At 44.5% G+C, this 22125-nt stretch overlaps 1 protein-coding gene across 1 annotated transcript; it reads left to right on the top strand.

The window, feature by feature from the left end:
* The first annotated feature begins 9352 nt into the window (after window positions 1-9352).
* LOC142574842 (uncharacterized) lies at window positions 9353-20685 on the top strand. The gene is made up of 4 exons (XM_075683849.1): window positions 9353-9546; window positions 9866-10015; window positions 10142-10471; window positions 20324-20685. The coding sequence occupies exons 1-4, from the start codon at window positions 9504-9506 to the stop codon at window positions 20683-20685; spliced, it is 885 nt and encodes a 294-aa protein (XP_075539964.1). The 5' UTR covers window positions 9353-9503.
* Window positions 20686-22125: the final 1440 nt, after the last annotated feature.

Genomic DNA, 22125 nt, shown 5'->3' with positions numbered 1-22125 from the left:
GCAAGAAGTGCGGCCCATACCTTCATGTATATGCCAGATAGTTTCCAGTGTTGTCACCCGAAGTATTACCCACGCAATTTTTGCTTCTGCCTTGTAATGCACTCACTTTTTTGCGAAAGTGAATTCTTAAAATGGCATGCACAAAACAGCTGGCTAGAGAAGTGCGCTGTTTTAGTTTTCATCAATGTTTAACTTAAGTGTCAATTAGCCTCAGCGAATTCTGTGCAACATATTTATTATAAAATAAAGCTGCAATCTCAAGAAGTGGGGGCAATTCTGGGCGTGGTCCCAAAATTTTCGTCGGGCATAAACCAAAATTGCATGCATAAATGTCAGACTAGCCATTTGTATTGTTAACATTGTTTGTATTGCGTTGAAATGATGTATAACCTGCAGAAAGCTTCATAAAGGGTGACTAAGTATGAAGAGGTGACAATGTACTATTCATGGTCTATTGGTGATAATGCAATATTTTTTCTTGCCACTACAGGACCCGAGCGTTCCTGCAACCCCTTGCATCGTATTTTCTGGAGCAGACGTTGTAGAGGCTGACCTTCTCCACATCAAGGTGGACCGCGAGAAGTTGTTTGCGGTGAAAAATGGGGAAGAGGGGCTGGCGGCTCTCTTATCTGCTTACTGGCTCTTCAATATCCAGTACGACCGCAAGCTGTTCAACACTCTTGTCATGTTGGAGTGCCTTTTCCTCGGGCTCACATTGAGTGCCCCTAGAGTAGTGGCTACAAAGTTCTTGAACAAAGTCTCCAAAAGAGAGCCATGTTGAATGTGCTGTTGGCCGTCTTCGCCGTAACAATATTGAAGTGGTAACAAACTTTTGACAACAAAGTGGTAAGTTTTGATAACAAAAAAAATTTAAGTATAGCCAACTTCCGCCGTGGAGCCAGTGGAGGCAAATCAAGTAACCAATGCATTTCGGAAACAGAGTCAATGCGATAATACCGGGAAAGAACGAACCTTGCAGATTTTTGCTATATCTTCTTAATGCGATTTATTAATCCTGATTGAAACGGATCCCAAATGACAGTGGCATACTCTAACGTCGGTTTATTGTAGGTTAAATATGCAAGTAGTTTGACGGGTGTAGTTGCTAGCTTTAATTTTCGGCGAAGGAAGCATAACTTTTTTTTTCAGCTCCACAAATTCTGTTTACGTGTAATTTCCAACTTAAGTCTTTCGAAATTGTTAAACTTAGGTATTTTATCGTTTCGGCTTCAGTTACAATCGTTGAGTTCATCTCATAAATACACGCAATAACATGCTATCTTTTGTTTGTAACTCTGAGCAGGACTGATTTAGATTCGTTAATTTTCATTTTACTTCTTATGGCCCAGACTTCTACAGCTTTAAGGGCTTGACTAAGTGACGCCTGGTCGTTTTGGTTATTGATTTCACGATATAATAAACAGTCGCCTGCAAATAACAGGATGGTTATGTCGTTATTTATGTGATGAGCAATATCATTTATTTAAACTAGAAAAAGAAGTGGTCCTAGAACGGATCCCTGTGGAACACCTGAGGTTATGTTTAATTGGTTAGATTTGTTACCATTTATATCAGCGTATTGTGTCCGATCTGTAAGATATGAGCGGATCCACATAACAACATAATTTATATTCATTTCCATCAGTTTTTTTAAATTAGTTCGTTATGTATGACCAGATCGAAAGCCTTCGACTAATTTAAAGGTATAGCGTCGACCTGCTTTCTATTGTTCAGTTGTATTGTTCTATTTATATTGTTCATATGTATTCGTGTTGCATTAATTATTGATGTTCTTAATAAATTTACTTTGATACCAAAACTATCCCGCACTCTCATATGTATAAAAACACCTGTGCCACGCATGTCTCAAATGGGCAAAAGATCACCAGGTGCTGTGTGGTGTATATTATTTGCCTTTGTTGTGAGGGAAATATATGACTGTTGCGGTTCAACAGTCGTATATTTCCTTGGAAAGCAATGGTTCCCATGCATTGCTTTCCTGATTAAATTTTCCGTTTCGCATGGCATGCATATGTGCTGGTAGGGTCCTTGGATTGATGTTGTGCATTGTGGTCCAAAAATTGGTATAGCTATAGAACATTTATGCAATGTGTGACAAGTGGCATCCATGGGTGGGAAAGATGCATATTTTTGCACTATATATATATATATATATATATATATATATATATATATATATATATATATATATATATATATATATATATATATATATATACTGTTTTGTCCCAATATCAGTTCCTAGCATGCGGCCTGCACACGGCATTGTCTCTGGAGTAGAGCATTTTATGTTTGTGGACACATTTGCTGTCGTGCATCAATCCTCGGCTTTTGCTGCTCCGGTGAATCAATGTAGAGCACCCTTCCAGCACCTATTAATAGGGTGTTATGGTAAAATAGCACCCTTTAATAAGGGTGAGACCACTACACCCTTTAAAATTTTATGCTGTGCACCCTTCCTTAAGGGTGCTAGCCTCTGCACCCTTTCCTAGCACCCTTTTTTAAGCACCCAATAGGTGGCAAAGGGTGTTCGTCTGGGGACAAGCTAATTTACACCCTTATGGGTGAGAAATTGTTTAGTGTGTAGCCATAAATTTCGTTCGGGGGCGGATCACGTTGCAGCTCGTTCTCTTCCTTCAGAGGAAGGTTTAGCTGAGGTGCTCCTATCTAAACACATGTAGAAGGCTAATTGTTTTTCTCTGAACCGCTGCACTGAATTTGACGAGGTTTGTTGCATTTAAAAGAAAATCCTAAATTCTAGTGACTGCTGGTTTCGAATTTTTTATTTTTGTTGTCAATTCTTTACTAAAAATTGGCCAAAATCGCAAATTTACAGAAAACGAAACTACCAAGTTTAGAACTTTAACTCAACAATGAAAAATGATATCAAAATCCTGTAAGTTGCACGTAATAGTAAATTTACACATGAATCTCAAAAAATTTAGTATTATGGAAATACGGCTTTTTCAGAACCATTCCACACAACGTAACCAATTCACGTAACATACAAATTGACATACCAAATTTGTCCGCGTTGACTGTTATAATAGATGCCGTTTAGAGAACCATGATATCGGTTCTTGATGCAGAGCTATTAGATTGTAAAAGTCATGCTCCTATTTTTTTTCGAACTTCCGAATTTTTCAAAATATTTTTAAAAAATCCTGACCCTAAATCGAAATTCCGCTTGCAACAGACACTAGAATTTAACTTTCTCTCTCAAATGCAGCAAATTTCATTAAAAGCGATCCAGGGGTTATCTGAGAAAAGCGTTTCATTATATTACATGTACTTGAATAGGCCGCGTCGGAGTTGGGCCCGAGCTAAAGCTTCCTCTGAAGCAATTTTTCGAGGAATCAAATACATGAATAATAATTGCGTTGCCATTGCCAAAGATGCTGCAAACGGATTCTCGAACGCTACGCACTGTCAAAACAAGTAAAATACGTATTTTTTTTTCATAAAAGAACATACTCGTACGTGCCGAAAATTGCGCCCAAAATAGCTGATATCAATGCTTCCACGTTTTTTGTCTATTTAATAAGTAAAGAAAATATCACACGATCATTATAACTTTATCAGTTCGAAACCAGTGAAGCAGTGCATGCCCCTGACATGAAAAATCTAAAGGCCATGAAATGGACAAGTTGAGGTCAAATATGTTAATGAAACTTTGTCATTCAAGAACCGTGTTTACATTCTTGTGCATATGCGACGGCCAGTGAAAACTTTCAATGAAGTTGTCATTTGTTCCAATGTATTACGCAGGAGCAGCTGTCACCGGTCGTGTATTCTAATTGCACCGAAATTATAGTCGCAACAGAGGGCACGTATAAAAAGCAGGAGTTCTGCAAAATATACGAGGGCGAGTCAAATGAAAGTGAGCCAATGCGAATATATTACAAACGGGGTACTTTATTTAAATCAGTCTCTATGAGCATTTAGACATTTGTCCCATTGACTAACGTGTCGAGTGATTCCCGTCTCATGAAACTCCTTGAGTTGCTGCTTCAAAAAGGCTGCAACTCAATCTTTGATGTCATCGTCCGACACGAATCTCGTTCCCTTGAGCTGTTTTTTTCGGTTGCGACAGGTCTGCGCTGAATGGCGGATGTTGCTGCGTTTCGCACTTCAACTTTACCAGTTTTTATTAACCACATCAGCGACGTGGGGACGAGTACTGTCGTGGAGCAAGCAAGGTGACCCGATTACTTAATTTTCCACGCCTTTTGTTCTTGATTGCGACACGCAGCAGTTCCGTCGTTTCACCATATCGGAGACAATGGATAGTCTCAAGATTTATCAAATTCTATCAGTGATGGCCCCTGACGTTTGAAAAAGATATAGTCAACAACACCTTTCCGGCGGAAATGACGACCTTTGCTTTGTTTGGGCGTGGTCAAATCGAATGTTTCCACTGTAAGCTTTGCCGTCGTTTTTCAGGCTCGTAGTAGTGGCACCATGGTTTGTCCCTGATCAAAATTGCAGGCAAGAAGTCGTCCGCCTCATTGTGATACCGGATCAGAGGAGTCAAGGCAGCGCCGAACTTCTCCGTCGTCTGGCGGTGGTTGAAAACCTTGGGAATTCATTGCGCACACAAGAGCGGATAACCGAGATGTTCATGAACTATGGCGTGTACCATGACCGATGTTCACACGCTCTGCAAATTCATCGATGCTTATCCTTCGTTCTTGTCACATCAGCTCATCAACTTTTGCAGTTTTGTTAGGGGTCCTAGCACGATTGCTTTAGCCCGGTCTTGGATCACCTTTGCAACTTTCACGTCCTTCTTTGAACCGTTTGCTCCAACGCTTCACAGTGGCCATTGAAATGGAATGTTCAACGTACACAGCAGCCATACGGCGACTAATTTCTTTTTGAGAAATACCTTCAGCTGTCAAAAACTTAACGGCACCACCCTGTTCAACTTTTGGGGTGTCATTTATGCAAAGCAACCCTGTTCAACCCAGTGTATGAGAGCATTAAAAAACCTTTATCCTCACACCTGCGTGTCATTGTTTTGTAAATGAGAGATGCCTCTCTGCTACGCGCATGCCTCTCAGATAATGAAATGAACCAGTATTGCCAGGGTGGGTTCGTTCGTTCACTTTCACTTGACTCGCCCTCGTACATTATAAATGCGAAGATACAGTGGGATATACAAATGCGAAGATACAGCTTGATAAAGCGCAAAACAAGTGTCACTGCAAAGAAAGTTTACTGCGCATCTACACAAAACCTCACAATAAGATATTTGAATATAGGTATAAGTCTGCAATAAACTTACGTATCTAAGAAAAGGTCACTTTATATAATGCCTCAAACAAGGCAAATAAACGTGTTTCGCAAACACAGATACCCAGGTCACAGAATCCTTCGGCCCGCCACCCCTGCCTCACTCCCCCTATATATCACGCGCGACGGAAGGCGGCGCGCTTCGTCCCCGCTTTTCTCCTTTACGCACACAAGATGGGGCACCTTCGACGCCTCACCCATTCCATCCCCCACCCCCCACGCTTTCACTCGCACATACAGCATGCGGCGTGCGGTCACGTTATCCCTCTTGGACTTTATACGGAACATGAGGGCGACGGCGGCGGCAGGAATGCGCCTGGAGTGTCCATATTATTGCGATGACCATAATATAATAAGAGTATCGGGCAACTGAAGCTTTCCGTAGTGCATTACTTTCCGCTAAAGAAGAAGTAACAAAATCGAACTTTCACCATGCGGCAATTCACTGCGCCGCAGCAATGTATTTTTGGTTCCTTTTGTGGAGCGGGGGTACCGAAATGAAGAAACACAACGAAAAGTACATTGGCTGCAATCGAATGCCTACTTTGGGCACCTAATGTGGCTACCGAAGGAATATCGAAGAAAAGTGAGACGCTTGGTCCACCGAGACCCATACGCATACTGCTCGGTATCCTACACCGAAGAGACGTGATTTTCTGGAGAGGTTGCGCTCAAGCGAACGCGGTGCAATCCATCGAGTGCCCACAGTGATGGCACCGAACTACCATTGTTTCTTTTTCTCATCTGCTAGCCAGAAATCGTCCGAAACTCAGCCAGGTGCAAATCCACTCGGTCAGGGCAAACCGAACGCGCAGCGAAGTGCGGCGCACGCTGGTTGGGGCAAAACGAGAAAAATGTATGCGCTCTGGCTGGCTCTGGCAGCCCGCGGGTAGGGTAACCAGAACAAAAAAAAAAGGCTCAATATGTCCTGGCGAATAAAAGTCAATGTAGAAAAAATAAATAAGAACGTAGTTACCTTGGCTCTATATCATATTACTTTCGGTACTGCCATACTGGGCCGCCCGCAGGGCCAAAATACTGCAGGCTCTTGCACGCTAGACGATTTTGTTTAGAGAAATTTTTGTCGAGTTAATAATACGACTTTGGGTCCTCGATTCCCGAATTGCAATGTTTCCTCTGAAATTGCTAATCAGACCGTTATTTAAGATATCCTGTTTTAAGATAGCGCGGACTGAATGGCAGAGGAATCCAAGAGCCACATCGCCATACTGTATGTTTGGCGACGCCTGCTCCGAGCACGAGCGCACCGCACATGAAACGTTCCACTAAGGCTATAGTCATAGAGAAAGAAATTCAACAAGAGGGGACACTCAGCAAAAACTGGCAACAGGAAACACGTCACGCCTAGTTTCAACTCCATCCGTTATTTGATGCGAGCATCGGGAAAAAAAAGAATGTGAAATGAACTTACCGACAACGTTTCATTTTTTTATGCTTTCCCACCATAACTAAAAAAAATTTGGGTGTAAATGAACTTATTCTTTGCGACAAATTTTTCTTGCGTTGCCTAGCAACAAGCTAGAGGCACGCCAGACGCGCGTGCATACGTCAGGCGCCAAAGATGCCACAGGAGCGAGCGAGGCGCGCTGCGTATGTAAAGCTCGCGTTCGGGATTCGGGATCGAGCGTCTTGAGTCGATTGTAGTTTTTGGATTTCTAGAAGGTCTTGACAAGGCTAGCCACAAACTTTTACTATATATATCAACTTGAAACTTGAGCGTAGAGTGCAACCTTCCCTTCTAGAATGCGCATTTTTACTATAATCGTTCACAGTACGTCGCTGTCAATACTTCAAGTTCGCCCTCCGCACCTGTTATCTTTTGGGAACCTCAAGGCTTTGTTTAGCCCTTCTGCTTTTCCATAGTGTTGATTCACTCTCCCGGTTATTTAACTTCCTCAATTCAACTCTTCACAGATCACTGGGCTGTTTTTCGAGCAATAACAAATAACTTGGGCGTTAATTCTTTGCAAGCTGACATCAGTAGCATTTCCCGTGGGTGCAAAATATGCCACACTGAATTAAGAACTAACAAATGCAAAGCCTTATGTTCTTCGCATACTAATATAGTTGCCGCCAACAAACCACAAATAACACGCTTTTCGATTCCGTAACTTCTCATAAGTATCTGACCACTCCTATAGCATATGATGTGAGCTGAAAACTCCACATTTACTACGTTATTAACGATAACCTCACGGTAGGTTACCTCATGCGTAACTTTAAGGGGGCCCTTGTAGCTATGAAACTAACGACCTTTGAAACACTAGTGCGTCCAAAACTCGAATATGCATGTTCCATATGGCATTATTTTCAATCGCACCTAATATTCTCTCTCCAATGATACGAAATAATACAGCGCGTTTCATTTTGTCTAACTACAATCGCGCTAGTACTATCAAATCAATGAAACGTACCCTTTCCTTGCAGTAGATTGAAACACTTCGCAAAGGATTTTGTCAAGAAGCAGTATACCGTCATCAAGTTTTGAAAGGCCAGTTGGTTGGAAGCCTGTCTTATCGTTCGGCCCGCTTAGAGCGCAACCATAATTAAGGAATATACGTCACTACTTGTAGCACTAACGCTTTTCTTTATCATGGCGCTCTTTGGCCATAGCTGGCCCTTGTACCATTAAACACCACACCATCATCATCAACATTTCCATGTATTCCTTTATTTCGTTGACGTCCAAAGACAGGAACTAGCTTCCTTCAGACCGCAACTTACCTTGTTCCTCGACCCAGAGTGCCTTTCGTAATGCCTCATAAAGTGAATGTTCCGTCTTTGTTTTTTTTTTGTAGACTGCATTTGTAAACTGCGTGCTTATACGTGCCTGTGTATGTGCATGAATTTATTTGTTCTTTTTTTCGTCGTGCTTGGTTCTTTAGATATTCATCTACTCCACTGCGCTGTATAAAGCACTGCGGGCTTGAGGGTAAAATGTACGAAAAAATAAAAGATAACAAATAAACAAATAAATAGTTTTCCTCATTGCCACGTGATAACTACCCGCCATTGCCAAAGAAAGTGGACTAGGTCTTTTTTCAGTAGTGTCCATTTCCATTACAGAAAGAAATTATTTCGTAGCAATGAAGCTTCGAAGTGCAAGGGGCATAGACATAAAACTTACGCTTCGAATAGGTGATAAATTGAGTGCTTTAATGTCAAACTTAAACGCAAACTTGATTAAAGTTGCCTTTGAACACCCAACGCATCAAGCGTGTTGAGTTTCAATTCCCGCAAGCCGCGAGTTTGTTTTCTCTTCGGTTTTTTAATTTCTTTTTTTCTTTACCGAAGATGTGACAAATTGGGCGAAATTATACGAGTTATGCTATGGGTTGCTTTTGCTACTCAAATATATTTCGCCTGTGCGTTGCTGCTTTCGCTAAGCAATGGGCTTCTTCAATATTTTAAAAATAGATTGAGTCGCTCAGTTCCTGAGGCTCTCTCTATGCATGAAAACCTTAGTTAGAATTTTTCTCCTTATATATCCATTTATTCTGGTACACCTAAGCTCTATAACTATCATAATATCTAAACGCAGCGTGACTGTGTTGCCCCACTCAAGAATGTAACCGGAGGTGCGTGTTTTTCGGATTCCATTGCTCTGTTTTCTTTTCAACGGATATCCTTCGTTCTTTGCTTTATAAATTTAAATAAACATCTTTGGAGCCTATCACCGCCTCTTTCTTCAAACATTTTTTTTTTCTTCGCGTAGCGACACCTGATGCTGCCAAGAAGAAGAGGCACGGTGTCACGATTTCATCTGCTTGCTGTTTTCTCAGGAGTTTATGCTTGCGTCAGATATGAAGCGAGAATATGCGATTCGCTTCCGCGAGACGACCTCGCTATGAAATTTTATACGCCAAGGGACGACTACTCTACCAGCCTTTATCGCGCTGCTTTCAGTGCAAAATTGAGCACACTTGACACCCGCGTATCTCGGCCAGCCATCCGCATATCTTCTGGGGAGGCGCGAGGCTTCCCCGGAGCGCTGACCAGTGCCCAGTAGTATCTTGCTGCCTACGCTGAACAATTTTCGTCGGTGCCGCTGTATTATATAGTTTCGTTTTTGATTTATTTAAGCTCCAGCGTTCGTTAGGCCCCGCAACAGTCTCTTGGGAAAGGCGTTTGCTGAACGACCCGTGATTGCGCTCTCCCACAGCATCATGCGAACTACATACGTCGCCCTTCTACTGCTGCGCTTCTACGGTGAGTGTATAACCAGCACGAAGCTTCCGTCCCATGCTCCACGTTGCAGGTTTTTTTTTAAAATTGATCCCCAAAAATAAGCAAAAAATGTAGACTGCGCTGGCTACTTCGCCAGCTTATTTTGGCGCAGGATCTGTCTCTCTCTCTTTATTGCAGAGGGCATGTAGCCTTCAATTTCGATTTAGCGTTAGACTCGACTGCGCAAAAAATAACGGTTCCGCACTTTATACTATAGTAGGCTTATATATATAGTAGGCTGTGCGATTTCATTTGAGTGTGGCCAAACAACCAGCCAGACATATCTTTCATGTCCGTGCAGCTTCCTGTTACGAGGAAAAGGATTTCAGCTGCCTGCACGGAGGTGTCCTCATTCCGACGACGTCAGTTTGCAACGGCGTCCTGGACTGCGCACCACCGCCCGGGACTAGTGGCAGCGATGACCACTCCGACGAAAGTTCGGACATGTGTGGTGAGTTTGTTATCAGTGCTGCTTTAGTGCGCATCACGATAACACGAGGCCACCGCTACGTTCTTAAAGCAGCCGCAGATTTGTTGTCCGCTTCTTTTGTATCTTCTTTGTATCTTTCTCTTGCAGCTCCGGGGCATTTGCTGGACACAGAAATATTTTTTCCGAATCCCGACATCACAAGCACGTCTGTGCAGCTCTCTTGGTCGCTGATTACGATGAACCTGCAGAACCGCTCAACAATGAAACTCGCCGGCTACTTTCTGACAGGAAAATCAGCGCCCCACTCGTTCCAGAACGTTGTATCAGGACGAGTTCATTCGTACAACGTGCAGTGGTTGAAGCCGTGGACAAACTATACGTTAATCCTGAGGCCGTTTTACACTGAAGATGGCAAGCCCCAAACCACGTATCGCATTGGGAAAGCGGCTACAGTGAACTTCCGGACATCGGTCATGGGTGAGTGTGCCGAGAAACCATAATTCTACAGAAAACAAATACCTTGTCAAAAATATCAATTCTTGCTTCCTAGTTTCCTATCGACATTTTTTAAACGTATAGCGTTTATCTTATGTTTGATTTCGGTTGGTCCTAGTGAATAGAGTTCAGTTGTATAGTAACTTCAGCCAAGTTTACCGCATCTCAATTAAGGGAATAAGGCAGGGATAACTAAATTATTGTGTTGCAATGCTTTTCGTTTTGCTGTCGAGAAATGCGCCGAGCTCGCGCGCATTACTCGCCAGGATGTGTCGGCCCAGCTGTCAGAATGCGAAGATTAGAGCTGCGAAAATTTCTCCTGTGTTTTGTTCGCGGCTTGCATTAAGCCTGCTTCCATGCGCCAACGCCGAATTGCCTCTTCCGGCAGCCGCTGCGCTCAGCACGTGAGAGCTGCATGGGTAACTTGTGCTGCAAGCGTACTCACGAGGATGGATACGGTTGTGCAGCATGGACTGAAGTTTACGCGGCACTGTCGCCTTGATGAAGCTGCGCAGCGACTTTGAAGTAACAACCTTAACTTCGGGCTTGCGCGTTTGAGCTTTAAACAAGCCGCTCATTCCCAGCGATCAAAATGGGAACATGAAATTCATTGTGCCCATGACATCTGCTTTTAATTTTGTACCAGCGCATACTCATACGTAAATCGTGCACATAGCGTTAATTCGTTCTCTGGAAAAATCAGCCTTAATCGTTCACAATACTCAAATACACAACGGGTAAACATCCTACGTAGAGCAAACGAAAAAAAAACATGTTGGACAGAATAACTTTCAAAGTATTTGTGGTTAGAACTTTACTATATGATGGTTCTCTGAATTTATTCCTACTTTCTTTCCAGTGCAAATATCAAGCGAGGGAAGAAAATAACCAATCGACACTTCATTTTTGCTTTTCCTTGATAACAATCAGTGCGTTGGTGATTCGAGCATTTAGTGTGTTAAGCGAAATTCCCAACGAAAACGCCAAAATGTCCTTGATATTTTTCTTCTCATAACTCTTAATTTTCCCCTTTCGTTCTAAAAGAACGTGTAATTTGCCCCTTAATGCCATCAATGTGGTGTTTAAGGTATTTCCATGCATAAAAAAATTCGCGAACTCAACTATAGTTGAAGTCTTACGTACAGCGAAGCATTCGTGATTTGTAGAGTGGATGTATGGATAATGTCATGTTCAGTAAAGAATGGTTGCATTGATATTGTAGGCTGGGTTTTTGGGATGGTTTTTGGGAACGACCTATTAACGAAAACTGGTCACTCTTCAAGAACAAAATGAACCGATTAGCTGATGACTTCATCCCTAAGGTAACTTTCCGTCCTACCCGCCAAAAACCTTGGTTTACTAAATCATTAAAATCGCTTGAAAACAAGAAGAAACGTCTTTTTCGTATCGCCAAGACTAGAAACAGTGTTTGCGCATGGGACAAATACAACATTGCAGAAAAAGCATACTTAACAGAAGTGCGCAACGCTAAATACTCATTCTTTCACACTGAGCTATCAAAAATCCTTGCTGATTCACCCAAACGTTTCTGGCAAATTCTAAACCCACATGACACCCCTCCCGTTATCCTTACTAATCAATCTGGTCAAGAAGCAAGTTGTTCAGAAAGTGCCAATATATTTAATACAGCCTTTTCGTCTGTCTTTACAAATGAACCTAACCCTACTGAAACAGAACCGTTTTCCGCTAGTTTACCAGAAATGCCACCCATAAGCATTAGTTTCGCTGGTATCCTGTCCTTAATTGAAAAAATGAAATTGTCATCTTCTACTGGTACGGACGAAATAAATTCCAAGCTCTTGAAAAACACTAAGCACATATCTGCCGAATTTTTACTGTTACTGTTTTCCCAGTCACTTTCCTCAGGAATTCTCCCTTACGACTGGAAGTGTGGGAAGGTCATTCCAGTTCACAAAGCAGGCAACAGAGACTGTCCGTTAAATTACCGCCCCATATCTCTAACCAGTGTGTGCTGCAAACTCATGGAACATATCATATACTCTCAGGTCATGCATTTCCTTGATTCTAACAGCTTTTTTAATCCCTCTCAACACGGATTTCGAAAAGGCCTCTCATGCGAATCCCAACTAGCCCTTTTTCTTCACGACCTGAATGCTAACCTCGACACTAACCTACAAACAGATGCCATTTTTCTTGACTTCACCAAGGCTTTTGATAAAATACCACACAAGCGTCTGCTAATGAAGCTCTCTCAACTAAATCTGCCACACGACGTTCTAAACTGGATCGCCCAATTTCTGACTAACCGCTCTCAGTTTGTTTCCCTTAACAATGTCAAGTCTGACTCGCTCCCTGTAACGTCCGGCGTGCCGCAGGGATCTGTCCTCGGCCCACTTTTATTTCTAATATATATCAACGACTTGCCTAATAATTTATCATGTAACATCCGCATGTTCGCTGACGACTGTGTTATCTACCGCAAAATAACTAACATATCTGACCAAACAGCCCTACAAAATGATCTTAATAAAGTGTTAGACTGGTGTAACCGCTGGCTAATGACCCTTAATCCTAACAAATGTAAATTAGTTTCCTTCCACCGCCGCAAAAACCCACTCCAATTTCCTTATAAAATCGCTAACATACCAGTTGGAACAAGTGAATCCTATAAATACCTTGGTGTAACATTAACCCCTGATCTTTCCTGGCGCACCCATGTCACGAATATCATTTCATCGGCTAACCGATCATTAGGATTTCTAAAACGTCATCTGCGTCACTCACCCTACCACGTAAGACTTTTGGCTTACCAATCGTTAATTCGACCCAAACTTGAATACGCATCACCAATCTGGAGCCCTCACCAAGTTTATTTGATTAACGCTATCGAAGCAGTGCAAAATCGTGCTGCTCGCTTCATTCATTCTTCTTATTCATATGATATCAGTGTGTCATCCCTTAAGAATGACTCTGGTCTGCCCACTCTTTCGTCTCGCCGCAGGATCGCCACACTATCACTTTACCACAAGTTTTATCACAGTTCTTTCAGCCATCCACCTTACATCGCTCCCGCCGCTCGCACATCCCCCCGTACGGGCCATCCACTTCAAGTCACCCGACCCCGTTCTGGCACCACTACTTTTTCTGCATCATTTTTTTGCCGCGCAGCTTCAGAATGGAATGGCCTTCCCCACGACATTGTTTCAATCACCTGTCCATCACGTTTTATTCAAAGTGTATCCATATACCTGTCTTGTTAAATACCTGTGGCATTTGTAACATCTCTGTACAACCCACCCCTTATGTAACACCCCCTTGTGGGGTCTTTAAGGAAATAAAGTGAAGTGAAGTGAAGTAGGCTGTAGTGTTTATAATAAGTTAGACAGAATGTTTGTAATGGCAAGATAGAACATTGAAAGCAAACTAAAACCCTAGGGCACATAACTCGTCGCACCAGTGCCCCAAAATTTCAGACTGGAATGTCACCTTAATCGGCCCACGAACGCCGCGACATAGGTTCGCCCGCCAAAGAGTGGCTGGAGTCGAAGAAGTATGTTTCACATTAAAAAAAAAGAAGAAAACGCCACAGTCTCTTTTAGGCATAGGGTAGCTGAAGGTTTTTTTACGGTTACGGCAAATCAAGGGGATTCTAACAGGCAGCATGCTACAAGGAAGACTCGGGTACATGCATCGAGGCCCATCTTAAATAACACTAAATGCTTACTACCACGTCGCAGGCATTTAATAGGGCATCTATCACAGCCCAAAAATTGGTGTAGGTTGTTCAAGCCAAACGATGAAATTGATATGACCTCGTCTGAGTGGGTGCCAATTTTAGGCGATAGGTAGAAATCCGGTGGTTCAGAAAAGCACCAAGAAATCTCAAGAATATATGATATTTTCTTCGTTATGTCCTTGTACATAAAATAAGAAAAAAAATCAATTTTTATTCAATCAAACCAACCGCATTGAGAGAAATTGTGTGAAACTAACATTGATGCCACTTCTTGAGTAGAAACATTCCTGGGGCGCTACAATGTAAAACTATTATAAACATTTCCATTCCATTTCTGCAATCAACCCTCTAAGATTGGTCAAATATTTTTCGGGTCACCTCCACTTCGCTTGTCTGTCACACGGCGTCAGGAAACTCGCGATAACTAATAAATTAATATGACGTGACACACTAATTATGCATGATTGGACTAAACAAGGCAAAAATGATTCTTTGCGATTCGCCCTTTTCTCTATGAGCACTGCTTTTGGTCTGAAGTATTAGGGCTGCGTCCACTTCGCCCATCTATCACGCGATTTCATAAAACCGCGAAAACATAACATGTTTAACTATTATGCACGGATTGAAGATGCATTAATATACCGAAGAGACACTCCGTTCTGGAATGAATACAAGAGTAGGAGAGGAGGGGAAATAGGATGAATAGAAGACGTCTGCCTACCGATCATTCTGGCACTGGCTAATCGGAGCTGCTGCGGAGAATGGATTTATTTGTGTATAATAATATGTTTACGCGGCAGTATAACGCTGTTGAGCTGTTTCGGTATGTATACGACATCGGTCTGTCAACTCCTTTTCGCTGACGATCAGTTTCAGCGACATTTTAGAGCGCAGCTCTTCGGAACCCGTTCCTGCGGCGAGCGTCAGCGTCGCACATCGGTACCGAGCGAACGAGCACAGCGAAAGATGAGAGAGAACGCGGAGCGCAGCGCGCGATGAAAGACGGCGAGAGCGAAGACAGCGCGACGAGGAAACGGAGTAGGAGGGTGCAGGGGTACCATGAGGTGGAAAGCGGAGGAGGAGGCTATGGCGAAAATGTGAGAAAAAAAGCGTCGTGCCGCACAAGACGGACTGTGGCGACGATGGCTACCAGATGGCTACAGACTAGCGCGCATCGTCAGGGTACCTCGATGCGCTCGCTCGCCTCCACTCTGTTCGCGGGGGGCGCGCGCTTCGAGGCTCTACGCGTTGTCTGTTCGCCAAGCGCTGCATGAACGGAGGTCTCTCTGCGGCGGCTGCTGTGAATCGCGCACACGGGTCAGCAACGCGATGTCTCTGATCTCCCATTTAGCGAGGCAGTTGCGCCACACTTCGCTCAGTTTGGAACGCACCGCACGAGGGAGATTGTCCCCGTCAGCCAATATATCGCCAAATCAAAACACGTATAGAGTTGCGCTCAAATTTCGCATTGGTGAGTATCGCAATCGTCGGTGAATTTTAATCTTCCGTTGCTTACCGCCGCGATTTTCGACCAGCGACCGCAAGCTCCAGAGGGGACGCAGACCAATCTCAGATGCCGACACCAACCTCCTCATACGGTTAGCTACTTTCACTGCGCTAGCTCGAACCCACCGAAGCCCTCCACTTTTGCATGTTTTACGCCTCTTGTCAGCTAATTAAATAAGGAAAAAAATAAGCGTTGGCGATGCTAGTTGCTGGCAATGCAAACAAAAGGGACCTCCTATAAACGAGGAGGGCGTTTGACTGGACTGTTCAAACAACGCTGCGGATCACTGCTCGAGACGTCCGTCGGCGGTTAAGGAAATTTGATATCTGAAGATTGGAAATAAATCATAATGGAACAGTTTTATATTATACGGCCTCTGCCCCACATACTTCCATCCAGTAAGGTCCTGCGATACGTCTTCATAGCTCATTGCACTGAGTAACAGCCTCGATAAGCGTCGTTAGATGAGGGACGTAAGATCCAACCATTTACGAATGAAAAATGACTGGGAGGAAAATCCTGACAACGTTCTTATTCGCAGAGATACAGCAAAATATGGCACTGAAAGGAAAGTTAGGTGACTTGTCTAGTCCTTCGATGCACACTAAGATCAACACGCCACAAAGAATAATTTTTTTACACTGAGCACGTGCGCATGATTTGAGAGTTAGAGAAATATGGGGCAGCATTCTGCAAAAGTGGTGTACGTAATATTTCGATGGGTCTAAGCAAGCCAGCCATCCATATGCTCGTTCACACTGTCATGCCAAAAAATGGGGCCTAACTAGCTGGAAAAAATACACGCGTATTTGCTTCTGGTAAAGGGAATTGCTTCGTTTCGCTTTTTTTTTGTTAAATCTGTCAAGAAAAAATACAAACGAATTCTGAGCGTAAAAAAACAGACGAATAGGAAATTAGAAACACCTAGATAAAACAAATGCTTGCCCGGAACTATTTTATTTAGAAGCTTCGCATCTAATTTAATACATTGTCGGCCACTGCAAATCATAAATTTACTCAGAGGCAGTTTTACGACGATTTCGACACTCTCTAATGCTAAATTTGAGCGCAGCTCTATACGTTTTTTCATTTCGCGATATATTGGCTGGCGTGGACAACATGCATCCTGCGGCACGCTGCAAACGGAGCGAAGTGTGGTGCGACTGCCTCTCTAATCGAGTGATCGCGAGAGACAGCGTGTGAGTGACGCCTGGGCACGATTCACAGCAGCCGCCGCAAACAAGCCTCCTCTAATGCAGCGCTTTGTTTTCATATACATATAGAATCGTTGGTCGAGCTCACCGCATGCCATCGGTGAACAGAGGACGCGCGCTACTTTGGCGCCATCTCGTAGCCATCGTCGCCGCAGAGCGACACTACGCTTTTCTTCTCACGCTTTCAGCATACACTCCTCCTCCACGTTCCGCCTCATGTTTTAACTGTGGCCTTCTCCTCCTCCGCTTTTCTCCTCGCACTCTATCTGCTTTTCATCCCCCACTGCACTCCGCGTACGTTCTTTCATCCTTTGCTCTGCTCGTTCGCTCGGTTACGCCGACGCCGACGAGGCTCGCCGACGCTCAACACAGATCAACACTGCGCACTAAAATTTCACCTCATAGCAACGAGAATACACCATCGTCTGGCTGACAGAATCCACTCATTTCTGTGAAATTTGGTTTATATGTATATATACAGAAAATAAGCTTACTTTTGTTTGTAAGTTCGAAAAGAAAGAAATCTGGCAGTCTCGTAGTAGTTGCGCACCAGACCGAAAGTGTGCGTACACCTATTTGAGCGGTAGATAACCGGTGGCAACAAATTTGTCTGCCTTCCACAGAAGTGGCGGATACTAGGCTATTTCCCCAAATCTGTGGTCAGTGCCAGCGACGAGGTGCTTACAGACTTATCACCCGCTTTTAATGCGATCAAAATTTTTGGGCTGCTTGAGGCAGTTATTGCTCTTCGAACATCCGGCTACCTAACCGTCTTCTACGAAATTTTTAGGGAAAAAAAGAACATTCAACAATTTTCTCCCGCTGGCCCAAATGAAACGTTGTGACAGGGGTTCCTCCGAAGCACCGCAGTCCGATGCTTTACCGAGCTGCGCCACAAATGCTCTGGGTATGCGCCTGTTTTCAATGAGCCGCTTTCATTCCTGCCGTAGGTCACTGGGGAGGTAACACTGGGTGTGCCGCCAACGAAGAAACACTGTTCTCAGCGTTCGAACGCACCAGTGTGCCACGCATCTCTTAGGGAAGCGCGAGAGAGTAGCCCAGCTGCAGTGCATGGCTCGTACGCATCGGCACGCCACCTGCGCAATCTCGCAGGCCACGCAAAGGACTTCACGGCGAACCCGCTAGATGGCGCAGCATGTCTAGAGGGAAGCGCGAGAGAGGCTATACTACACCACACGCCTCATAGATGACACCATTCGGCGGTGGCATTGCTAGACTACATTGCTTGAATGATAATCGCATAACCGCAGACAGTGTTCGCGAGATTGGTTCTGCAGCATTTTATTGCGATAGCAACTATATGGACACTTCAGGCACATTTCTGCCGTCGCCGTCGCCGTGAGGTTCCGTATAATTTCTAAGGGCGATAAAATCGTTGACGCGCGCCATGTGCTGTGAGTGTGAAAGCGTGCGAGGGTGAGCCGGCAAACGCGGGCGCGGCTTTGCGGGTGCCGTATCTTGGAAGCAATCTGCTACGTGGCCAAAGTGCGAGCCCTCGTGGGACCAATCTTGAAAGCGATTGGCGATGTTTGCAGAGTGCGCGTAGCGCCGGCAGTTTTGTATGCGCCGTGCTTCCGACGTTTCGCTCGGATCGAACCGAGAGATGCACGGAGGTGAATTGGCTCGCAGCTGCTGCCGCGATTCCAAACTCCAACGTTTTGACAGCGAGTTTCCGTTGTCATCGACCGAGATGTGTTCATGTTTGCCTGTGCACGCGTGACACCGTGCTTGTTAATTCAGTTAGTAAGCGAATGTTTACAAGGGTATACGGCCGGTAAAACTACTATCTTTACTTCGTATAACAATCAACTAATTTGCTATCGCAATCGATGCTTCGCCTTTCGGGCGAAACTGCGACTTTTTTTCATTTCAAGAAGCTTTGAATATGTCCTTACCAGCCTGCCTCTGCAGCCGTCTGAGCCCACAAAGTGGTGTGAAACTCCGGGGTACAGGAACGCCAATGGCAATGCTCACTTAGATGGCCACCAGTCGCTAAAGCACTGACTGCTTCCCGGTGTTCCTTCGAGCAATCAAACAAGGGCCCATTTGACCAATACACTAATTTCCACAAGATAGCTGAATCATAAGAACAGCAGCCAAGTTAAAGGCAAGAAAATACGTGGCATAGTCTCTCACGCAAGCTTCAGTACTTTTCACTCCATTAACAATGTGGTCTAATCTTGATAGTTCGTCCAGTTGTTCCAACAACTTCTATGTTAAAGTGGGCGAAAAGCCGCCACGACAGCTTAGCGGCTGTGACGTGACACTGCTAAGCTCGAAGTCGCGGCTGCAATCGCCGCCGCATTTCGATGGGGGCGATATGAGAGAACGCTCGTGTACTTAGATGTAGATGCACCATAAAGAACCCCAGCTGGTCAAAGTTAATTCGCAGTCTTCCACTGCGGTGTGTCTCATACTGAGATCATGGTTCTGGCACGTAAAAACCCAGAATATTATTTTCGAAATGGAGGAATAGAAAAAAAGTTAACATTGCTGCTTTTCATCGGCGCTCTGCTCGTCCCGTGAATGATGCTTCAGCGAAGTGAAGGTTCAGTTGAAATCTAGCGCCTTTCCTCTGTGCTTCCAGTTCTATTGCCATCTCTTTTAAGTGCTAGGTAGGGCAAGTAAGCTAAGTATGGGAAAGGTATTTTCTGTCATACTAATTACCTTATGTTCTTTAAGGCTATATTGGAGGTGGTCGAGCCCACTGGTTGTGTCAGTTAGCGTGGGATGTCCCTATAGCATTGAATCTTTATTTATTTGTTTTCATCGGCTAACTATAGGCGCTGTTCTTTTTTTGATACTTGACTTTTAGGAGATGTTGGCACCTTTAAATGAAATAAAAAGGGGGGTGGTAGTTAACAAACCGATAGTAGCAAGAATGAGAACTTGCGACTTGAAGGGGGGTGCATGGAATAAAGACGCTAAAGACAACTCACAGCAGAGGTCAAACAACGCGCACTGGAAGGTAGTCAGCTCGCACAAACGCACTGAACACAGCTCATAACTGATGCCATATAAGTCACTTTGGGGAAGACACAACAGGCCAAGAAGTGTCTCCGTATGCTTCTAGTGGGAACTGAACACTGTCACTGATCACGTGAGTTTTCGGACCGCCATTTGTCAAGTAGGATAGCTGAGCTTCCTCAACATTTTATGCCTGCAGCCAGTTCAGACCTATGCACCCGGTATTGTTAGTGGAACTCGCGCAGCTCGCCACACCAATCCAGACTGCACGCCTATGACACGGGCAGGCTAAATTATTTCGTGACGCATGTGTGTCCAAAACGTTTTCGAACATGTGCAACTCATTTTGCTGAAAACCTCCGTGGTCGGCATCAACGGGGCTTGCCTCATACTGTGTCTCTGCGCAGTGCCCGATGCGCCCGATTTGGTGTCCGTGCTCTCCGCACGCCGTCGTGACGTCACCCTCAACGTCGTCGGTCCTCCAGCATGGAACAGCGACCCGGTTGGTTTCCACGTGCGTTGGGACGCGACCAGTGAATTTGACGGTCCTCGGGGAGAAATATTCGTGACGCTACCGCTCGACTGGTCGCCCGTGGAGAACGCGCTGAACGTTACGCTGTCACTGCCGGGCGGCATGGACTACCGAGTGTCTGTGGTGGCCGTTGGAACTGACGGCTCGGGCGAGAGACTCGAAGGGCCCCAACAGGAAGTCGACGTCAACGTTCCTCTTGGTGAGCATCGCTTGTGGAACAGCCTGATTCGCTCATAGATGAGGGCCATTTTTTTTTATTTCATAGCTTAACTTGGTTTCAGTTTCAGTTTCAGTTTATTGTTCTTTAAATACAATGAATGGGTAAAAGACAATATACGGACGAGGGTCCCAAAATCAAAGACTGCAACGGGACCCTCTCTAAATTGTATGTATACAAGCCTATAGTGCATAAGAAAAGAGGTCTCAGTCAAGGCAAACGGATAAAGATGTCGAGAACACACGAAGGACAGGGTGATTAACCACAGGAGGTTTGGATCCACCGCAGTGACTACGGCATTGCACTGCTGAGTCCGAGGTTGGCAGCTCCATTCCTGGCAGCGTAGGACGCATTCCTAAAGCGGCGGGTTACGAAGGTGCTGCTGGACCACCTGCGTAAAGGAAACCGCAGGTTGTCAAAATTAATCCGGAACCATTCACTACGCACGCACACACGCACACGCACACACACGCACACACACACGCACACACACACACACACGCACGCACACACGCACACACGCGCACACACACACACACACACACACACACACACACACACACACACACACACACACACACACACACACACACACACACACACACACACGCGCACACACACACACACACACACACACACCCACGTGCGCGCGCGCTATAATGCATATCGGACGTACATTTCGGAATCTATGCCAGCGAAGTTTAAGTAAAGTGCGTATGAAAGGGTTTGCAGCGAACGGTGATGCGTACAATTTGGTGATGACGGGTGAGTGCACAGAAAAGTACGACACGCATCAAGCAACATTTAGGGGTCGTGTACCTCTTTCGTCAAAGTTGCACTTCCTCATTCTGAAGGTTCGTTCATCAACGGGCACACATCCAGTGGCACATGCTGATGAATAAATCAAAGAGAATAATGTAACTTGAAGAATGGGTTAAGTACGTATAATTACACATACCATTGACAGATCTGTGTGCTTCAGAGGTGCCTGTGAGCTGATGTTACCTGTAATTTTTTCGTAGGAAATTATTTGTTGTTACGCAAAACAGAGCTGGACATACCCGGTCAAGTCATAGAAGGCTTATATGAACCATTTCGACGGGTACCTTCGTATGACCCTTGCATATCCATCCACAAATATATTCGGAGAGAGAGCAACCACGCTCAGAGAAGACTGGGAGGATTCACAAAGAAAGCTTAGCTTTAAAAATGTTATTACGCCACAATTATTGATAGGAGCAGGTTCCTGCTAATCATGACGTTAAATATAATATTCGCTAAGGCGGCCTACCAATGGCTAAAAACTATTACAAAAGAAAAGCTTTGTAATTGTAGCCGTTAGGAAAAACCAAAGGGCCGTATTTGTAGAAAGCTCTTAGGGTAGAGTTGTTCGTAAGAAAGAATTTGAGCCAATCCTGATGTTGTATATCCAAGGCGGCCAGCCAAAGGAAAAGACCACC

The sequence above is a fragment of the Dermacentor variabilis genome, chromosome 1, assembly GCF_050947875.1.
Source record: "Dermacentor variabilis isolate Ectoservices chromosome 1, ASM5094787v1, whole genome shotgun sequence".
Classification (NCBI taxonomy): domain Eukaryota; kingdom Metazoa; phylum Arthropoda; class Arachnida; order Ixodida; family Ixodidae; genus Dermacentor; species Dermacentor variabilis.
Note: the sequence above shows the minus strand (reverse complement) of the source record. Positions and strands in the feature narration are given on the sequence as shown.